The sequence below is a fragment of the Macrobrachium nipponense genome, chromosome 9 (assembly GCF_015104395.2).
Source record: "Macrobrachium nipponense isolate FS-2020 chromosome 9, ASM1510439v2, whole genome shotgun sequence".
NCBI lineage: Eukaryota > Metazoa > Arthropoda > Malacostraca > Decapoda > Palaemonidae > Macrobrachium > Macrobrachium nipponense.
This window is the reverse complement of record NC_061110.1, coordinates 83,573,310-83,589,315: the sequence shown is the minus strand read 5'-3', so window position 1 is coordinate 83,589,315 and position 16,006 is coordinate 83,573,310. Positions and strand designations below refer to the sequence as shown.

General features: G+C 42.9%; 1 protein-coding gene across 1 annotated transcript in view; it reads left to right on the top strand.

Annotated features, from left to right (window-relative positions):
• Nucleotides 1–16,006, top strand: part of LOC135217960 (geranylgeranyl transferase type-2 subunit alpha-like) — an 80,883-nt gene that overhangs the window by 17,405 nt on the left and 47,472 nt on the right. The window contains exons 2-3 of the mRNA XM_064254067.1: nt 1,832–1,942; nt 8,294–8,412. Coding sequence (XP_064110137.1) covers nt 1,832–1,942; nt 8,294–8,412 — 230 coding nt within the window. The remainder of the gene's footprint in view (nt 1–1,831; nt 1,943–8,293; nt 8,413–16,006) is intronic.

Here is a 16,006-nt window from a genome sequence, read left to right as displayed (position 1 = left end):
AGGATTACGTATTGCGAACGGAATCACGTAATTTTTTACGCAATAAACATGCCGCCAACGTAATCTGTTAACGAAAAAAATAGTAGTTCACATTCACGAGACATATTCAATAAATATTTCCACCTAAAAACACGCTGTATATGGAAAAATAACTTTGTCTCATATAAGTCAAGTATATAGATATTCGTTTATGCTAACTAGAAGCAAGAGCATTCGCTCAGAATTGCGTTATGGTGAAACAGACTCGTATTCATCAGCTGATTTCAAACCACAACATTGGCCGCTCCGCGGAATACTGGCTTAAGTTTGCCGTAGTATTTTAAAATACAATAATATGAGAATACATACAATATTCTTGGATACAGTGAAATAATGTATAACTTTTTAAAGGATTTATGGAAAAGATGCGTAATTAATAAAATAACACAATGCATTTTTCGGAACTGGCAGACAAAAACGAACATGAAAAACCATCCCCTTACAACGTGGAGCCTAGTTACAAAGGCTGCCTTAATTTGTATCTTATTTCTGTACAAAAATGAAAATACCTTTACGCAATACGTTTTCATACACATTTTAAACATAAAAGCATAAACATTTGAAAAATCGACACATCGATCGCTAAATTTGCACTTTTTTTTTTTTTTAACGATATTTTCGGAAGAGCGGCAGACGGCGGCATACAAGAACGAACTTGAAAAAAACATCGTAGTCGATAACTTGAAGGGGAGTTTCAAAAGCTGCCTTTTTATCATATTTCTGCACAGAAATAAAAAATACCCTATTCGTAATACATTTTCATACACATTTTAAACATAAAAGCATAAACATTTATAAATCGACATTTTCGGAAGAGCAGCAGGCGGCGGCTTACAAGAAAGAACATGAAAAAACGTCGTATTTGATAACGTGAAGGGCAATTTCAAAAGCTAGCTTTGTATCCATATTTCTGTACAGAAATAAAAATGCCTTTCACGTAACTACATTTTCACACATTTTAAACAAAAAAAGCATGAACACTTATGAATCGAACACATCGTAGTCGATAACTTGAAGGGGAGTTTCAAAAGATGCCTTTTTATCATATTTCTGCACAGAAATAAAAATACCCTATTCGTAGTACATTTTCATATACATTTTAAACTTAGAAGCATAAACATTTATAAAATCGACACATCGATGGCTAATTTGCACTTTTTTTTAAATCGATATTTTCGGAAGAGCGGCAGGCGGCGGCTTACAAGAAAGAACATGAAAAAACATCGTATTTGATAACGTGAAGGGCAGTTTCAAAAGCTGCCTTTGTATCATATTTCTGTACAGAAATAATAATGCCTTTCACGTAATACATTTTCATACACATTTTAAACAAAAGCATGAACATTTATGAATCGACACATCCATAGCTAAATTTGCACTTATGTAACTCGATATTTTCGGCATAGAACAGCGTCAGAGGCATATATTTTACCCTAATACCTACGTAATAACTCTCCATAAAATTTGTTAATATAATTTGCATAACCTTTATGGTCTGAACGGCATTTCTACATATGTATGAACTCGTTAGACAACGGCGCTAGCGGCGCTGTTAACTGAAATTTGTTTGTGCCGTAAAGATACCTTTAAAATGCCTTATTTTTTTATGAATATTTTGACAACCGCCGTAAAAACCGATTCGCCGTTGAGTGATTGCGCCGTTAACCGCGGGCCGCTGTACTATTATATATATATTATATATAATAGTATATATATAATGGTATCTTTAGAGGACTTCATAATCCTGTGTAAATTATTGTCACTGTAACTGATTTCTGTAATTATTTTTCAGCATGGCAGACTGAAAATTAAGACTACTGCTGAGCAAGCAGCAGAGAAACAAAAAGAAAGAGAAGAGAAGAAAAAACTTTATCTTGGAGGTTTAACAAAAGCTTTTGAAAAGGTATTGTAACATATTTTGTTAGGTAATTTGCATGTTCATCAGTGATTGATGTAATGACAAGATTTCATTAGAAACCATCTTCATTTACTACAAATAAATTTTCTAAAACATAAAATACAGTATACTACTAGCAATTTTTTTTAAATTGAAGGTTTTTATGTAATGTAATTATGTGCTAATACAGTTTATTTAATAGGATAAGCCATGATTATGCTTTCACAATATGTTTTCGGTATAACGCTGAATTGTTCCTGATGAAATATACAAACAAGTATCTTTCACTTAAAAAGTACTGCATTCCTCATTGTGAGCTGGAAATAGTCATTCAAGCTTGATGGTGGTGGTAGTGGTGGATGTCTTGCTAGACTTGTCTCTTGACAACCCTGTTAAAGCTATTGTATATTTGCTGGTGATTGTGTAAGTGCTTTAACACTCACAGTCCAGGCTAATATATGCTAATGCATACACCCATGACCAGGCTAAATTTAAAGATAGCCAATTTAAAAGTAAAACTTAAAAATTAAAAAAAGCTTGCCAATGGATAGAGGAAGGCATGCATATGCTCAGACTATAAGAAAAAAATTATACAAAAATTCTGTACTTTCCAGGGGAAGTTGAAAGTGAAAAATTCCCTGTGAGGGCCTTTTTTCCCTAAGACAGTCGTAAAACTATGCTAATTTTACCAAGTTATAAGTGTTTGTTCTAATATTTATTTATATTTTATTTTGTCAAATTATAATTACAGCTCAGACAATATCATAACATAAGAACTAAAACCGGTAACAAATTCTGAGCATATTTATTGTAAAATTTTTATGACATATCCTTGGATGGGAAGTTGTGTCAACACTTCCCTTGACCACTTCAAGTAAGACTGAATCTCTCTCAGCTCACTCTCACTCTTGTACGTAATTCGATCTGAAGAGTTGCCAGTAGTGGTAAATGTAACTAGGAACACTTTTTCTGCAAAATTCATTAAAACTGTATGCCACCAAATCTTGAACAAATGTGTATGCTACCTGGCCCTTACCACAAAGCTATATGTAAACATATACATATGTAAGTTACCCATCCACAAGGGGTTAACTATGTAATATAAATGTTTCCAACAAGAGCATGGTTAAACAGTGATGATATGAAAGATGTGAGCATGTGGCTGCTTTTATGTTCCTCCATTACTGTTGATTCTTACCAGTTTTATTCTTGCTGTAGTTGTAGAAGCTTCAACTCTGAATCTCCCTGCAAGAAAGAAGGTCCAGAAGAAGGAGAGAGAGTTCTCTGTCCCAGGGGGCCACTAAGATATTACTTACACAGAACAGGGAATACTACGTGGACCTTCGAGTAATCTATGGTGTTCAGTCAAGAGCCCTTTTTGTCCAGTGTCTAAGAGTGCCCTGGCATTCTTCCTCAGAGACCTTATCTCTGAAATATGTACATTCCCTGGTTGGGATGATGTTTTACCCTCTAAAATTTTAAAGTTGAAGCTCATGAAATAAGAGCTGTTGCCACTTTGTTGGCTTTCAAACATAACTTATCTCTCATCCATTATGCAATTAACTTTTTGGAAGTGCAAGTGAGTTTTCATATTCCATTATATTTGCATGAAGTGGAAACAGTTTATGATAATTGCAGTACGTCGTAGGGGGCCCCGCGGGATACTGTGTACCTGGAGTACCCACCCGTTTTTAATGGCTGGGTGATGGTTTTGTTTATGTATTTGGTGTAGTTGATTGTCATTTTCTGGTTCTTTTTATTGTAGTAGTAATGCACCCAGGGCAGGGGCAACATTTTATGCTTTGCTAACCATCGGAATTGCCTTTGTTGCAAAGTTCCCATTGACATAGTAGGCGCTCCATGGTTATACCGCCATGCTACTATACGGTAAGATGAGCACCAACCAGGGGCAGTATCTTCCTGCAGTAGCTCTCTTATCAGGTAAGAAAACAACAAGCGTTTTACAAATGCTATTCTCAAATTCATTACCATTCCTAATGTTTTGGGGTAGATATGTCTAAGCATCCCACCTCCTGTCAATGATGGAATCAGCTATAGTATAATTACTGGGTAAGTTGCGGACATAAAAATTTAATTCTTATTATGAAATAAAGTTTTATATTTACTTATCAAGTATAATTAGTAAATGATCAAAGCCCTCCCTCCTCCCCTCACATCGACACCAGGGCATAAACAAATTGAAGGTCTTTGCTCAGTTGTTTCTCTTTCCCCAAAAGTGGATGGGGCAAGTCACCTACCCAAAAACAAAATAGCATGACCTGAAAATTTCCAAATTTTAGCTGCCATGTGAGTGAAACTATAGCTACATAATTACTCAGTAAGTAGTAATGTTGATAGGTTGGGTGTCTCTCTCTCTCCTTTGCCACAGGGGGGGAGGAGATGCCTGGCGGGCCATTGGGCCAAGTGACAGAGTTATGGGGTGGAGAAGTGGGTAGTAGATGTTCTTCGGGTGGGGTATCTACTACCGTTCAACTTCTTCCCCCCCACTCTCGGACAGACCTCTGCTCAGGCAAGTGTATTCCCCTGATTCTCCGAAGTTCTTAGCACTCCGGGAGGAAGTGCAGAAAATGCTAGACAAGGGTGCAATAGAAGAAGTGGCGCATCCGTCTCCAGGGTTTTACAGTCACATCTTCTTGGTGCCGAAGGCGTCGGGGTTAGAAGCCAGTGATTGACCTATCCACTTTGAATTATTTTGTCAGGAAGTCAAGGTTCAAGATGGAGACCCCGCAATCGGCGTTGGCAGCAGTGAGGGAAAACGACTTCATGCTGTTGATAGATCTAAAGGATGCGTACTTCCAAATCCCTATTCATCCATTGTCCAGAAAGTTCCATCGCTTTTCTCTCAGAGACAAGGTGTTCCAGTTCAAAAGTCCTGTGCTTTGGATTGACCACGGCCCCTCAGGTGTTCATGGTTGGTCTTAGCAAGTTCCAGAGAGAAGCTGCTACAGGACAGAGATCGCCTGCTTCGGTTTTGTCTGTAACTCGTTATTTTGGTGAACCTAGAGAATTCGAATCTTGTACCCAGTCAAAGAATTCTTTATCTAGGTATGGTCATCAATACAGCAGCATCGAGGCTTTTTCCGTCGGATCAGAGGTTGGAGGAGTTGCAGGTAGTGGTGCCCAACTTCCTGTCACAGCCGGATCAGTCAGCTCATCAGTGGCAGGTTCTTCTGGGAATTTAATCTTCTCTGGAGAAGCTGGTCCCTCATTGGCGACTACATCTTCGGTCTCTGCAATGGAGACTAAGGGACTTCTGGTCTCTGGTGGGGGACTCACCCCTGACAAGGGTTTCTCCATCCCTAAAAGTGAGAGAAGATGTTCGTTGGTGGTTCGACGATCAGAATCTCTTGGAAGGTATTCCTCTGCGTTCTCTGCCGCTGAACTTCCTTCTGTTTTCAGATACCTCCCTCACAGGTTGGGGAGCTCATTTAGGCGGCCTCATTACTTTGGGCGTTTGGAGTTTGGAGGACAAATAGCAACATATCAACATGTTGAAGTTAAAGGTAGCCTTTCTGGGTCTGAAGGAATTCCGGGAGAAGGTAGAGGGACATTCTGTGGTTCTCATGTCGGATAACACCACGATGGTTGCTTATGTGAACAAGCAAGGGGGACTGGTTTCGCGTTAACTTCACGCTTTGACAGTCGAGATTCACCAGTGCGGTCAACAATTCAGTGGAGCTCTCAGCCAGGTATATCCCAAGCAAAAGGAATGTGGTCGCGAACAAGCTCAGTCGTCGGGATAAAGTCCTAGGCACAGAGTGGTCCCTTTATCAGGTCGTGGCAGACAGGCTTTTCCAGGTTTGGGGGAGACCTATGCTGGACCTCTTTGTGACCTGGTTCAACAAGAAGCTGGAGGTTTTCTGTTTGGTGGTCCCAGATCCACTGGCGTTAGCGGAGGACGCATTCCAACATCCCTGGGACAACCTGGAGGTGTGTGCCTTCCCTCTGTTTTGTTTGATCCACCAAGTACTGAACAGGATGACGAGCTCGCAAAATCTCGGATGACATTAGTAGCTCCTCTGTGGCCGCAAGCAGAATGGTTTCCGGATCTGCTGTCGTCGTTGTCAGAGGTGGCGAGGGAGATTCCCCCATAGTGGCATCTTCTTTGTCACCCTCACATAGAAAGATTTCACCAGTCAGTAGAATCCCTGTCTCTTACACTTGGAGACTATCAAGTATCTCCTCCGAGTGAGAGGCTTTTCTCAGAAAACAGCAGGACATATATCCAGCAATCTCAGGAAATCTACCTCTGCCATTTACCAAGGTAAATGGGCAATCTACTGTGATCGGTGTCATAAACAGTTTTTCTCCACTCAAAACCTCTATTCAGCACATAACAGACTTTTTAGTCTTCCTCAGGGGTGAGAAAAGGCTTGTCCTTTTCCGCTATTAGAGGCTACAGGGCGGCCCTGAGTTTAGTGTTACATCTTAGAGGTGTTGACATCTCTTCATCCTGGGAACTCTCCTTGTTGTTGAGTAAAGGGTTTGAGCAGACATGTTCTCCGAGAGAGCTTAAGCCTCCAACGTGGTATATTTCCTCTTGGCCTTGGCAGCTTCAAAAAGAGTGGGGGAGCTTCATGGCCTGATCTATGATATGAAACACACCAGGGGTTGGGGGTCAGTGTCCTTCAAATTCTTCAGGATGGCAGGTTTGCCTCCTTTTCCATTCCATCTCTGGAGGACTTTGTGGGCGGTGATTCTCAAGAGCTCTAGTTGTGTCCTGTCAGGGCTCTGTGTTGCTATCTTAAGAGGACATGTCATCTCAGGACGGGATGTCATATGCTTTTTGTTAGCCCAGGCCATTCTAAGAAAAAGGTTTCCAATCTCTTTTTGAATACATGAAGCTGTTAGAGAGGCATATTTGACTCTTGATGATACCGCCGCCGAGTTTGTGCGGGGTAGAGTACATGACGGCATTCAAGAAAAATTTGAGTGCTGATATTTGCTTATGCCAGTCCACGTTCACCTCTTTCTGTCTTAAGGATGTTGCCCACAGATCTATGGACACGTTTTCCTTGGGTCCTGTGGTGGTTGCCCAATAGATCGTGTAAGTCATTGTTGCCCTTAACCGTGCACATTTGTATCTTACCTAAGATGATTGTTCCTTTCCTTCTTCCTACGGGCAGGTTGAGGACTAGACATGTCATTGCTGGACTGGTCTGGTACAGGGGAGTAAGGTGGTCATGCTGGTAGCTTGATTGCTTTGTGTTATCAAATAGTCAAAACCTCTATTCATTACCATATACTCCACTCTCTAGCAAGGGGGAGTAAGGAGTGATAATGAATCCTGATGTATTGGTTTATCGAACAGTCAGAATTTCTCTTTAGTTCCCTATTGCAGTGAATCTTCTCATATATCATTGTATGTAACCCAGTTGGCTGAGTTGGATTTCAGTTTATCTATCTTCTCACAGGCATTAGTCCCTCTCCTTTAGATATTTCTTTTGGAGTTGGATTGGTGGGTTGGCCCCCAGCCAGTTTACCTCCCACCAAGTACTATAAGAAGTCTATCCTTTTGTTAAGACCGAAGGCTTGTTCGCATATGAACAAATATCAAATTTTCTAAGACAATTCGGATTTTTCAGTGCTACAAACCTGAGGTCTTAACGTTCTACTTCCCACCTCTAGCCGCCCTTCTGTCATCTTATGAGATCCTGGGTTGGGAAAGACTAAACATGGTAGCGTGCGGTGCGTGGTCCTTGACCAGCTTTCACTCTATATACGTACGCGTTGCCAGATCTCACAGATTCCTTGTAGATGCTAAAAAAATTATCCTCTTGTTAAGACCTCAGGTTTGTAGCTATGAAAAATACAAATTGTCTTAGAAAATTTGTCATTTAATCATAAAAATGTCATTTTTAAATCATTTGTGTTTTTCAAGGCACAGTATACAAACCAGAGCCTTTTATCACAATCCCATGCCAACTACCCCATGTAGCCCTGATGCCAAAGGGAAAGTGCTGCGATGATATATGAGTAAATGATTTCCCCCAAACTCACACCAAAGTCTTGTATCATAACTCCACTTCAGCCACTCCAGGTGGTCCTCAGTCCTCAGGCTGAAGGAAAGAGCTGGAATATGAATTACTATGAGTAGGGGATACCACCATATGCATTTACCATCAGTTAACTTTTTTGTTATGTTTCAGCAACCATTTTCAGCTGACACTTCGGAATATTCTTGTGTAAAAGGGTCTGGTATGTGTACCTGTAAACATAACATTTGAAAATCTTATATTTAAATCAGTAATGTACTTGGCATTCAGTTTTAACACTTAGGTAATGTCCTTTTCAATTAACTTATGACATTAATTCACTTGTACTCTTGTATTCCAGCGGTCTTCTAGATCATACGATGAGGAAGGCTTGAAGTTAACAGCTCAGCTCCTAACTGCAAATCCTGATGCAGCAACACTTTGGAACTTCAGAAGGGAAATATTGTTAAATATGAAATGGTTTGTGCAGTATACCATGTGCTATTTTGTTTCTGAAAATTTGAAGTAATTTGAGACTGAAACAATGTTTGTTCATGTTTAACGTAGCATTTATCTTGGGGAAATATACGAAGCTAACTGGAAGTCCTGTTTACTTCAATTTATTGAGTTATAAATAAAATGATAGTTTCAATAGATTTCATGACTGTATCATAGAATTTCAGTAATTTTGAATACAGTAGTACAGTGGTACCTTGACCTACGAGTTTAATTTGTTCCGTGGCCGAGCTCATAGCTCAATTTGCTCGCACATCAAATCAATTTTCCCCATAGAAGTCACTTAAAATGCCCTTCATCCGTTCCAACCCTCAAAATGCCACCCCATATTTTTGTTTCATGTTATTAAATAAGGAAGATACATTTCTAAATAACAAATATTGTATAAAAACATAATAGAGAGAGTATATAAAGATAATAAGGTTTCATACAGTGTACAGATAGTGTTCAAGTTATGATCATTCATCTTTTGATAATCCAATTTTACGAGAGACTAAATTACAAAAGCCTAACTTTATCCCATCTAGTTAAATAAGTTCAAAAACAGCAAAAAAGAGAATGATGAGAGTATTGTTTTAACAATTTTTTGCTAAGTACAACCGAATTGGATAACAAAAACATCTGTTTGGCTTGTATTTCAACCATTGTATGCTAGTAAACAATTACCGTAGTTATGTTATAAATGACATTTTATGTAGAATAGAACAGATATTTTTACGTAATAACTTTATTTGCTATAGGCACGTATATAAAAGATCAACAAAGACATATATGTTAAATTTAAACCAAGTTGTAGCTGAAGCTGAGAAAACTGTTCAAGCTGCCAATGACTTTTATCGTGCATTGGCAAAAAGGATAAAACTCTCATAAACTTATGCCATCAAACATAACCGTAGATAAAATTGAGAGAAAATTATTTTAATCGAAACTACTGGGCTTGAAAAAACACATTTTACTGTTGTTTTCACGTCAATAAAAGATAAATATAAGATAAAAATCATAATTTTTTCACTCGATAAACATGCTGCCAACATAATCTGTTAAAAAACATAATTGTTCATACACGAAACAAACCTTCGGTCTTAACATTAGGATTTACTAGCGCCAAGCTGGAAACCGGTAGAATTAAAATTATCACTTGTGAGATCCAGGGACTAATGGCATCTATACCAGGTCACGGGGCAGTATACCCAGAATGCCCACGGCTACCTGTGACCCATCAGTTATTTTCCTACCGCCTTTAAGATAAGACGTGTTACTGTCTATCTCATTTAAAGCCGGTTTTTCAGTTTGCCCGTTCTTTATCCATTTCATTTTTTATTTTTCATTCCTTTTCTTTCTCCAAGTGTGATCAGTGTGTGGTAAGAGTGTATACGTGGTATGATGGAGAATTTTGCCTCAACATCGGGATCGTCTACCGCTTCGAAGAGGAGACAAAGGAAATGCCCAGGAGTCAGTGGCTTCCCTTGTTCTAGGTTCCTAACCTCGGTGTCGACGGATCCTCATCCAACGTGTAGTAGGTGCAGGGAAAACGTATGTACGGTTACTAATCCGTGTTCTGTTTGTCGCGGTTGGTCGGTGGAACAGTGGAAGAAGTTCTATGGGAAAAGCCAATACAAAAGAAAGGGGGTGACGCCATCTTTGGATGACCAAACCTTACCGGCTTCTTTTGTATCGGTAATAAACCAGGCTGCTCCATATGTTTCTCCACCTGCTTTTGAATTGTCTCATACCCCTTCGGTTTCTCCTAGCGGTTCTGTATCGGAAACGTCAGGAGGGGCCTTGGGTAATTTTATGAATAATTTGCACTCTCCTTTGTTCCCAGCAAGTAGAGGGGGAGATCCGCCATCTTTGTTCCAGGCTCCTGCTACTCAAGCGCATAGGTTAGATGGTACGTGGTCAGCGCTAGGCCTACCAGGCGTACCAACCTTGGATGGTCTGCTTGCGCATTATATGACGTCACGGTTCCAGCAGGGTCCGGCAGCGCTGAATGTTCCTCATCCCCCGGGCTTGCAATTTATGGGAATTAATGCCGCTGCTTCACCATCCCACTCAGTATTTACAGCGATGCAGAACGTGGGAGGTAATTTGGCAGCAAACGTGCGGTTACCAGCAGAAACCTCTCAGTCTCTCCCTACGAGAGGGATGACGTCACAACATACGTCCACACTCTGAGATGGCAGGCGTGATGACGTCACAGACCGATTATCGGCCCTTTTTCGCTGCACCCAGACGCTAATACGCCTTCTGATCCGTCAATGCAAACTGTAATGCAGAAGTTACAGGATATAGAGGTGAGAATGAATAAGAGAGACAAAAAGAAAAAGTGTGATTCGCCTTCTTCGTCTTCTTCCTCTAGTTCGGCGTCATCGCTAAGTCCGATAACGTCACGGCGAGCGCCAGTCAAGCGTTGGAGGAGGATTCGGGAGTTCCTAGCGGATCCTCGGGCCAAGAGGAGAAGAATCAATGCTTCCTCTTCTTCGGACGAAGACTGTCATTTCCAAGTCAGCAAGAAGGTCGGAAAATCAGTGGCTATTAAGCACAAGGTTGCCAGACGAAGCCGTTCGCAAGAGTCCGAACAAGCGAGAGAGAGGGTGACGGCCGGCGAGCTAGCGGCCGAGGCGGAGTTGCCAGTTCGGATCGCAAAAACTGCGATACCTCTGGTAAAATCGACGTTGGCGGCGAAAGGTGCACAGCAAGAGGATGGAAATGCAGGTTCCCATTTCGCTCCCGTAAGGCCGTTCAAAATACGTACGAAGGACGATAAGGCTCCTATTAAAAGTACGAAAAATAGAGAGTTGGCAACCTCGGCGGATACGTTCGTGGAAGGCAGTGTCCGTCTGGATAGAAGGCCGAGGCCGGGCTCGCCGACGCTCGAAAACGATGCCAATGCTAATAAAGACGAACTTACCTCTGTCTTAAGGGAGCCTTCATCTTGGAGATCTAGACGAGATTCTCGCTCTAGATCCGTGAGCAGAGAAAGAGAGAGACGTTCTCGTTCCCCTGCTGACTATCTGGGATCGAGCCAACAGCGGCCAGCAAAGATCAAAGAGGCCGCGGCCGTAGGGGCAGGCGGCCGTGGAATTCCGGGCCGTCTGTCAGAAGATAGAGGCGAGACAACATCTCTCGTGACGGAGAGTGGTACACTAGAGCCGGAGGAAGGAGAAAACCAAGAGTTTCTGGCCTCGTATGCAGAGGTTATTGATGTGATTCGTCAATTCAATAGCCTTTCGGAGAAGACAGAAACACCGGCCAGTATGCTTCCTCCTGGAATTGACATGGCGTTTGGACTAAAGAGGGATACCAAGGTGTCGTATGAATTGCCTTGTTCGAGTCATGCGGAATCGGTCTTGCAACACGTAAACGCAAAGATTGCAGGGAGGGATAATTCCTTAAGATCTAATAGATCATTTAAAAAAATTTATTCCCCTCCAATGATAAAGCAAAGGAAATATTATACGACACCGAAGGTCCCTTTGCTGTCTAGACAAATGAACCCTAATGTTGTAAGGTTAAGGCCTGGATTAACCTTGGATCAGGTTAAAATGGAGTGCCCTTCGATGACGTACCAAGAGGCTGCCACGTTAGAAGCAACAGCTTCTTCTGTCTTTCAGGCTGCGTCCTGGTTAGACCTTTGGTCAACAGCAGTGGCGAAAATTGCATCCTCGGAAGCAACAAGGAAAGTAGTGGATGAACCATTGTTCATTAGATTACTACAGTCAGGGTCCAAGGCGATTGCGTACCTGACAAACGTAAGTGCCAATGTTTGGGCAAATATCCTGCTAATGAGGAGAGATGCAGCATTGGCTAGACTAAGCCGCAATGTGGATTTGGATTCCCTGTTAGCAATGAGGAATGGGGATATCTTGGAATCGCAACTACTGTTGCCAGAGGTCATACTGGAAGAAGCGATAGATAGAAGAAGGATGGACACTAACGATAGGTTGGTGCAACAGGCAGTTAGGAAAACCTCTAACAGTCAAACTATTCCTTTGGAGGGAAGACAACAGCAGATGTCTCGAAAGAAACCAGTGAGACATAGCATCCCTAATAGAGTCACAAGACCCTCTTCCCCAAAGAGGATAACTCATGGCGGCCCTTTCACAATAGAAACACAGAGGAAGGGGCAATAGGGGAAGGGGGAGAGGCTCAAGAAGATAGGATGGGCGCCTCCCATCACTTCGGCCACACCAGTGGGGGGTTGCCTGGCAAATCACTGGAAGGTGTGGCAGGAACTAGGGGCAGAGCAGTGGGTGGTGGATGTTCTCAGGATCGGGTTATTTGATCCCGTTAACGAGGTAACCCCGCCCCTGACCAGCAACTCAACCATTACCCCACGTCACTTATGCCCACAAATCTCAGAAGGCCACTATTCTGCAGGACGAAGTGAAGAAGATGATGGAAAAAGGAGCTGTGCAACAAGTATGCAGTCCGACAAAAGGCTTCTACAGCAGGATTTTCCTGGTACCCAAGCCAACGGGGAGTGGAGGACAGTAATAGACCTGTCAACGCTGAATCTGTTTATAAGGAAAACCAGTTTCAAGATGGAAACTCCGAAAACGGTTCTACAAGCAGTCAGAATCGGAGACTTTATGCTGACAGTCGATCTAAAGGACGCATACTTTCAGATACCAGTCCATCAGTCTTCAAGGAAACATTTCTCCGCTTCAGTCTTGCAGGGAAAGCTTTTGAGTTCAAGGTCCTGTGCTTCGGATTGACAACGTCTCCTCAAGTTTTTACAAGAGTGTTCACCCTCGTGTCCGGCGTGGGCGCATGCTCAGGGGATCAGGCTGATAAGATATCTGGACGATTGGCTGGTGATAGCAAAGTCCAGGGAGAAAATTACTCAGGGACAGGGCGGCCCCCTGCAGCTTTGTCACAGCCTAGGTATTGTGGTGAATCAGCAGAAGTCGCAGCTGGATCCAAGTCAAACGTTTGAATATCTGGGAATGGTGATAGACACAACACAAGCCAAAGTATTCCCGACAGACCAAAGAGTACAGAAATGCAAACAAGTGGTGAATGCCTTTCTGGGAAAGCAGACACAGCCAGCAAGACTGGCAGGTGGTGCTGGGAATCCTAACCTCCCTGGAGAAGCTAGTACCACAAGGAAGGCTACACCTTCGGTCCTACAATGGAGGATGAAGGAGTTTTGGTCACCAACAGTAGATCACCCGTACGAGCAAATTCCCTTGTCGGCAGAAGTGAGGAAAGACTTGCTGTGGTGGGTGGACGACGACAATCTGACAGTGGGTGTCCCCCTTCAACAATCCTCCCCAGACCTCTTGCTGTTCTCGGATGCGTCACTAGAAGGCTGGGGAGCCCATATGGAGGAGTTGATGGTGTCAGCAAAATGGAGTTGCAAGGACAGAGAACTCCATATAAACGTGTTGGAGTTGAAAGCAGCTTTTCGCTGGCTCTACAAGAATTCAGGGAGAGAGTAAAGGGACACTCAGTGGTATTGATGTCAGACAACACCACAGTAGTAGCTTATATAAACAAGCAAGGAGGCCTAGTTTCTCGGCAGTTACATGTGATGACAGTTCAACTTCACCAGTGGGCTATAGAGAACCTGGTAGACATCAAGGCCAGGTATATTCCGGGAAAAAGAAAGCATAGTGGCCGACAAGTTGAGCCGCAGGGATCAGATTCTGGGAACGGAGTGGTCCCTACACCAACAGGTAGTGGACAGGATGCTCATGTTGTGGGAAGGACCGATCATAGACCTATTCGCAACCAGGTACAACAAAAAGTTGGAAGTGTATTGTTCAGTAGTCCCGGACGCAGAGGCAGTAGCAGAAGATGCGCTACAACACCCCTGGGACAATCTGGACGTGTACGCATTTCCTCCATTTTGTCTAATCCGTCAGGTTCTGAACAGGGTAATGCGGTCTCAGAACCTCAAGATGACCCTGGTAGCCCCCGTTATGGCCGAAGCAGAGTGGTTTCCAGACCTACTGGAACTCCTAGTAGATGTGCCAAGAGAGTTACCTCCCCATGGAGCAACCTTCTATGTCAGCCTCACGTGGAGAGGTACCACCAGTCGGTGAAGTCCCTATCGCTTCACGGGGTGGTGGAGACTGTCAAGTATCTCCTCCGAGAGCGAGGGTTTTCGCAGAAAGCAGCAACTCAGATGGCAGGTAATATCAGAAAATCATCTGCGACAGTATACCAAGGGAAGTGGTCAGCATACTGTGATTGGTGTCGTAGGGGGAACGTGTCTCCACTCGGTACCACTATTCAGCAGTTAGCAGACTTTCTGATATATCTCAGAACAGAAAAACATATGTCTGTATCTGCAGTGAAGGGGTACAGGGCTGCTCTAGCCTCAGTCTTACGAATGAAAGGAGTGGACATATCGTCTTCATGGGAGTTGGCCATGCTGATGAGGAGATTTGAACAGTCATGCCCACCAAAGGAGCTAAAAGCCCCAGATTGGGATCTGACCAAGGTACTGAGTAGTCTGACAAAACCCCCTTACGAACCACTAAGGCAGTCCACGGATAGGAGCCTGACCCTGAAGACAGTCTTCTTATTGGCCCTGGCTTCAACCAAAAGGGTGGGGGAGCTACATGGCCTCTCATATCTCATAAAGCACTCGAGAGGTTGGAGATCAATGGTGTGTGAGTTTGTCCCAGAATTCGTGGCAAAGACCCAAAATCCAACAATAGTAGACGGCAGATTCGACTCCTTTACCATACCTTCCTTGCAGACTTTGTAGACAACGACAAAGCTGAAATGCTCCTGTGCCCCGTCAGGGCACTAAGGGAGTACTTAAAGAGAACAAGGCACCTCAGGCCGGGGTGCCAGAGGTTGTTCGTAAGTACAGGACGGAACAAGAAGGAAGTGTCCAAGAATACAATATCATTTTGGCTAAGGGAGACGATCAGAAATGCTTATACTGCAGAAGACAGAGGGTCAGATAGCCAGGTGGGAGCTAGAGCTCATGACATCAGGGGGTGAGTGCTTCCCTGGCATTTAAGAAGAACATGCTGTGGATAAAATTCTGAAAGCTGGCGTGTGGAAGCGCCAAACAGCTTTCACCTCATTTTATTTGAAAGATGTTGCCCATAGATCCTTGGACACCTTTTCCTTGGGTCCAGTGGTGGCGGCCCAACAAGTGATATAGTTCATCCAGTGCCCCTGGCGGGTCAGTTTGCGTCTAGTCTAAGATGAAGGTATGAAAGTAGAATGAATGGGATGACGTCTTTTTTCTTTACTACTTTCTTCCTACTCCTTTAACTACGGGCAATATGAAGGAGAGTACCGTCATGTGCTGGAACGGACTAGATGCAGGTGAGATGGTCAGCCATACTGTGAAGCTATCTTAGCTGATGATATACTTTTCAGTAGCAACACACCCCTCTGGATAATAAGGAAAAGAGGGGTGAAGGTGGATCCAGTCGCAAGGGACAAGAGTAAACAGTAGAATGGTATCTACACCCAGTGGGAGGAAACCAATAGATCCGCTTATATCTTTGGTCCTAGGTTCATTGTCCATTCTCTAGAATTTCCCTATATATTCGGAAATGGATAAGGTGGCAAACTCCCAGTCAGT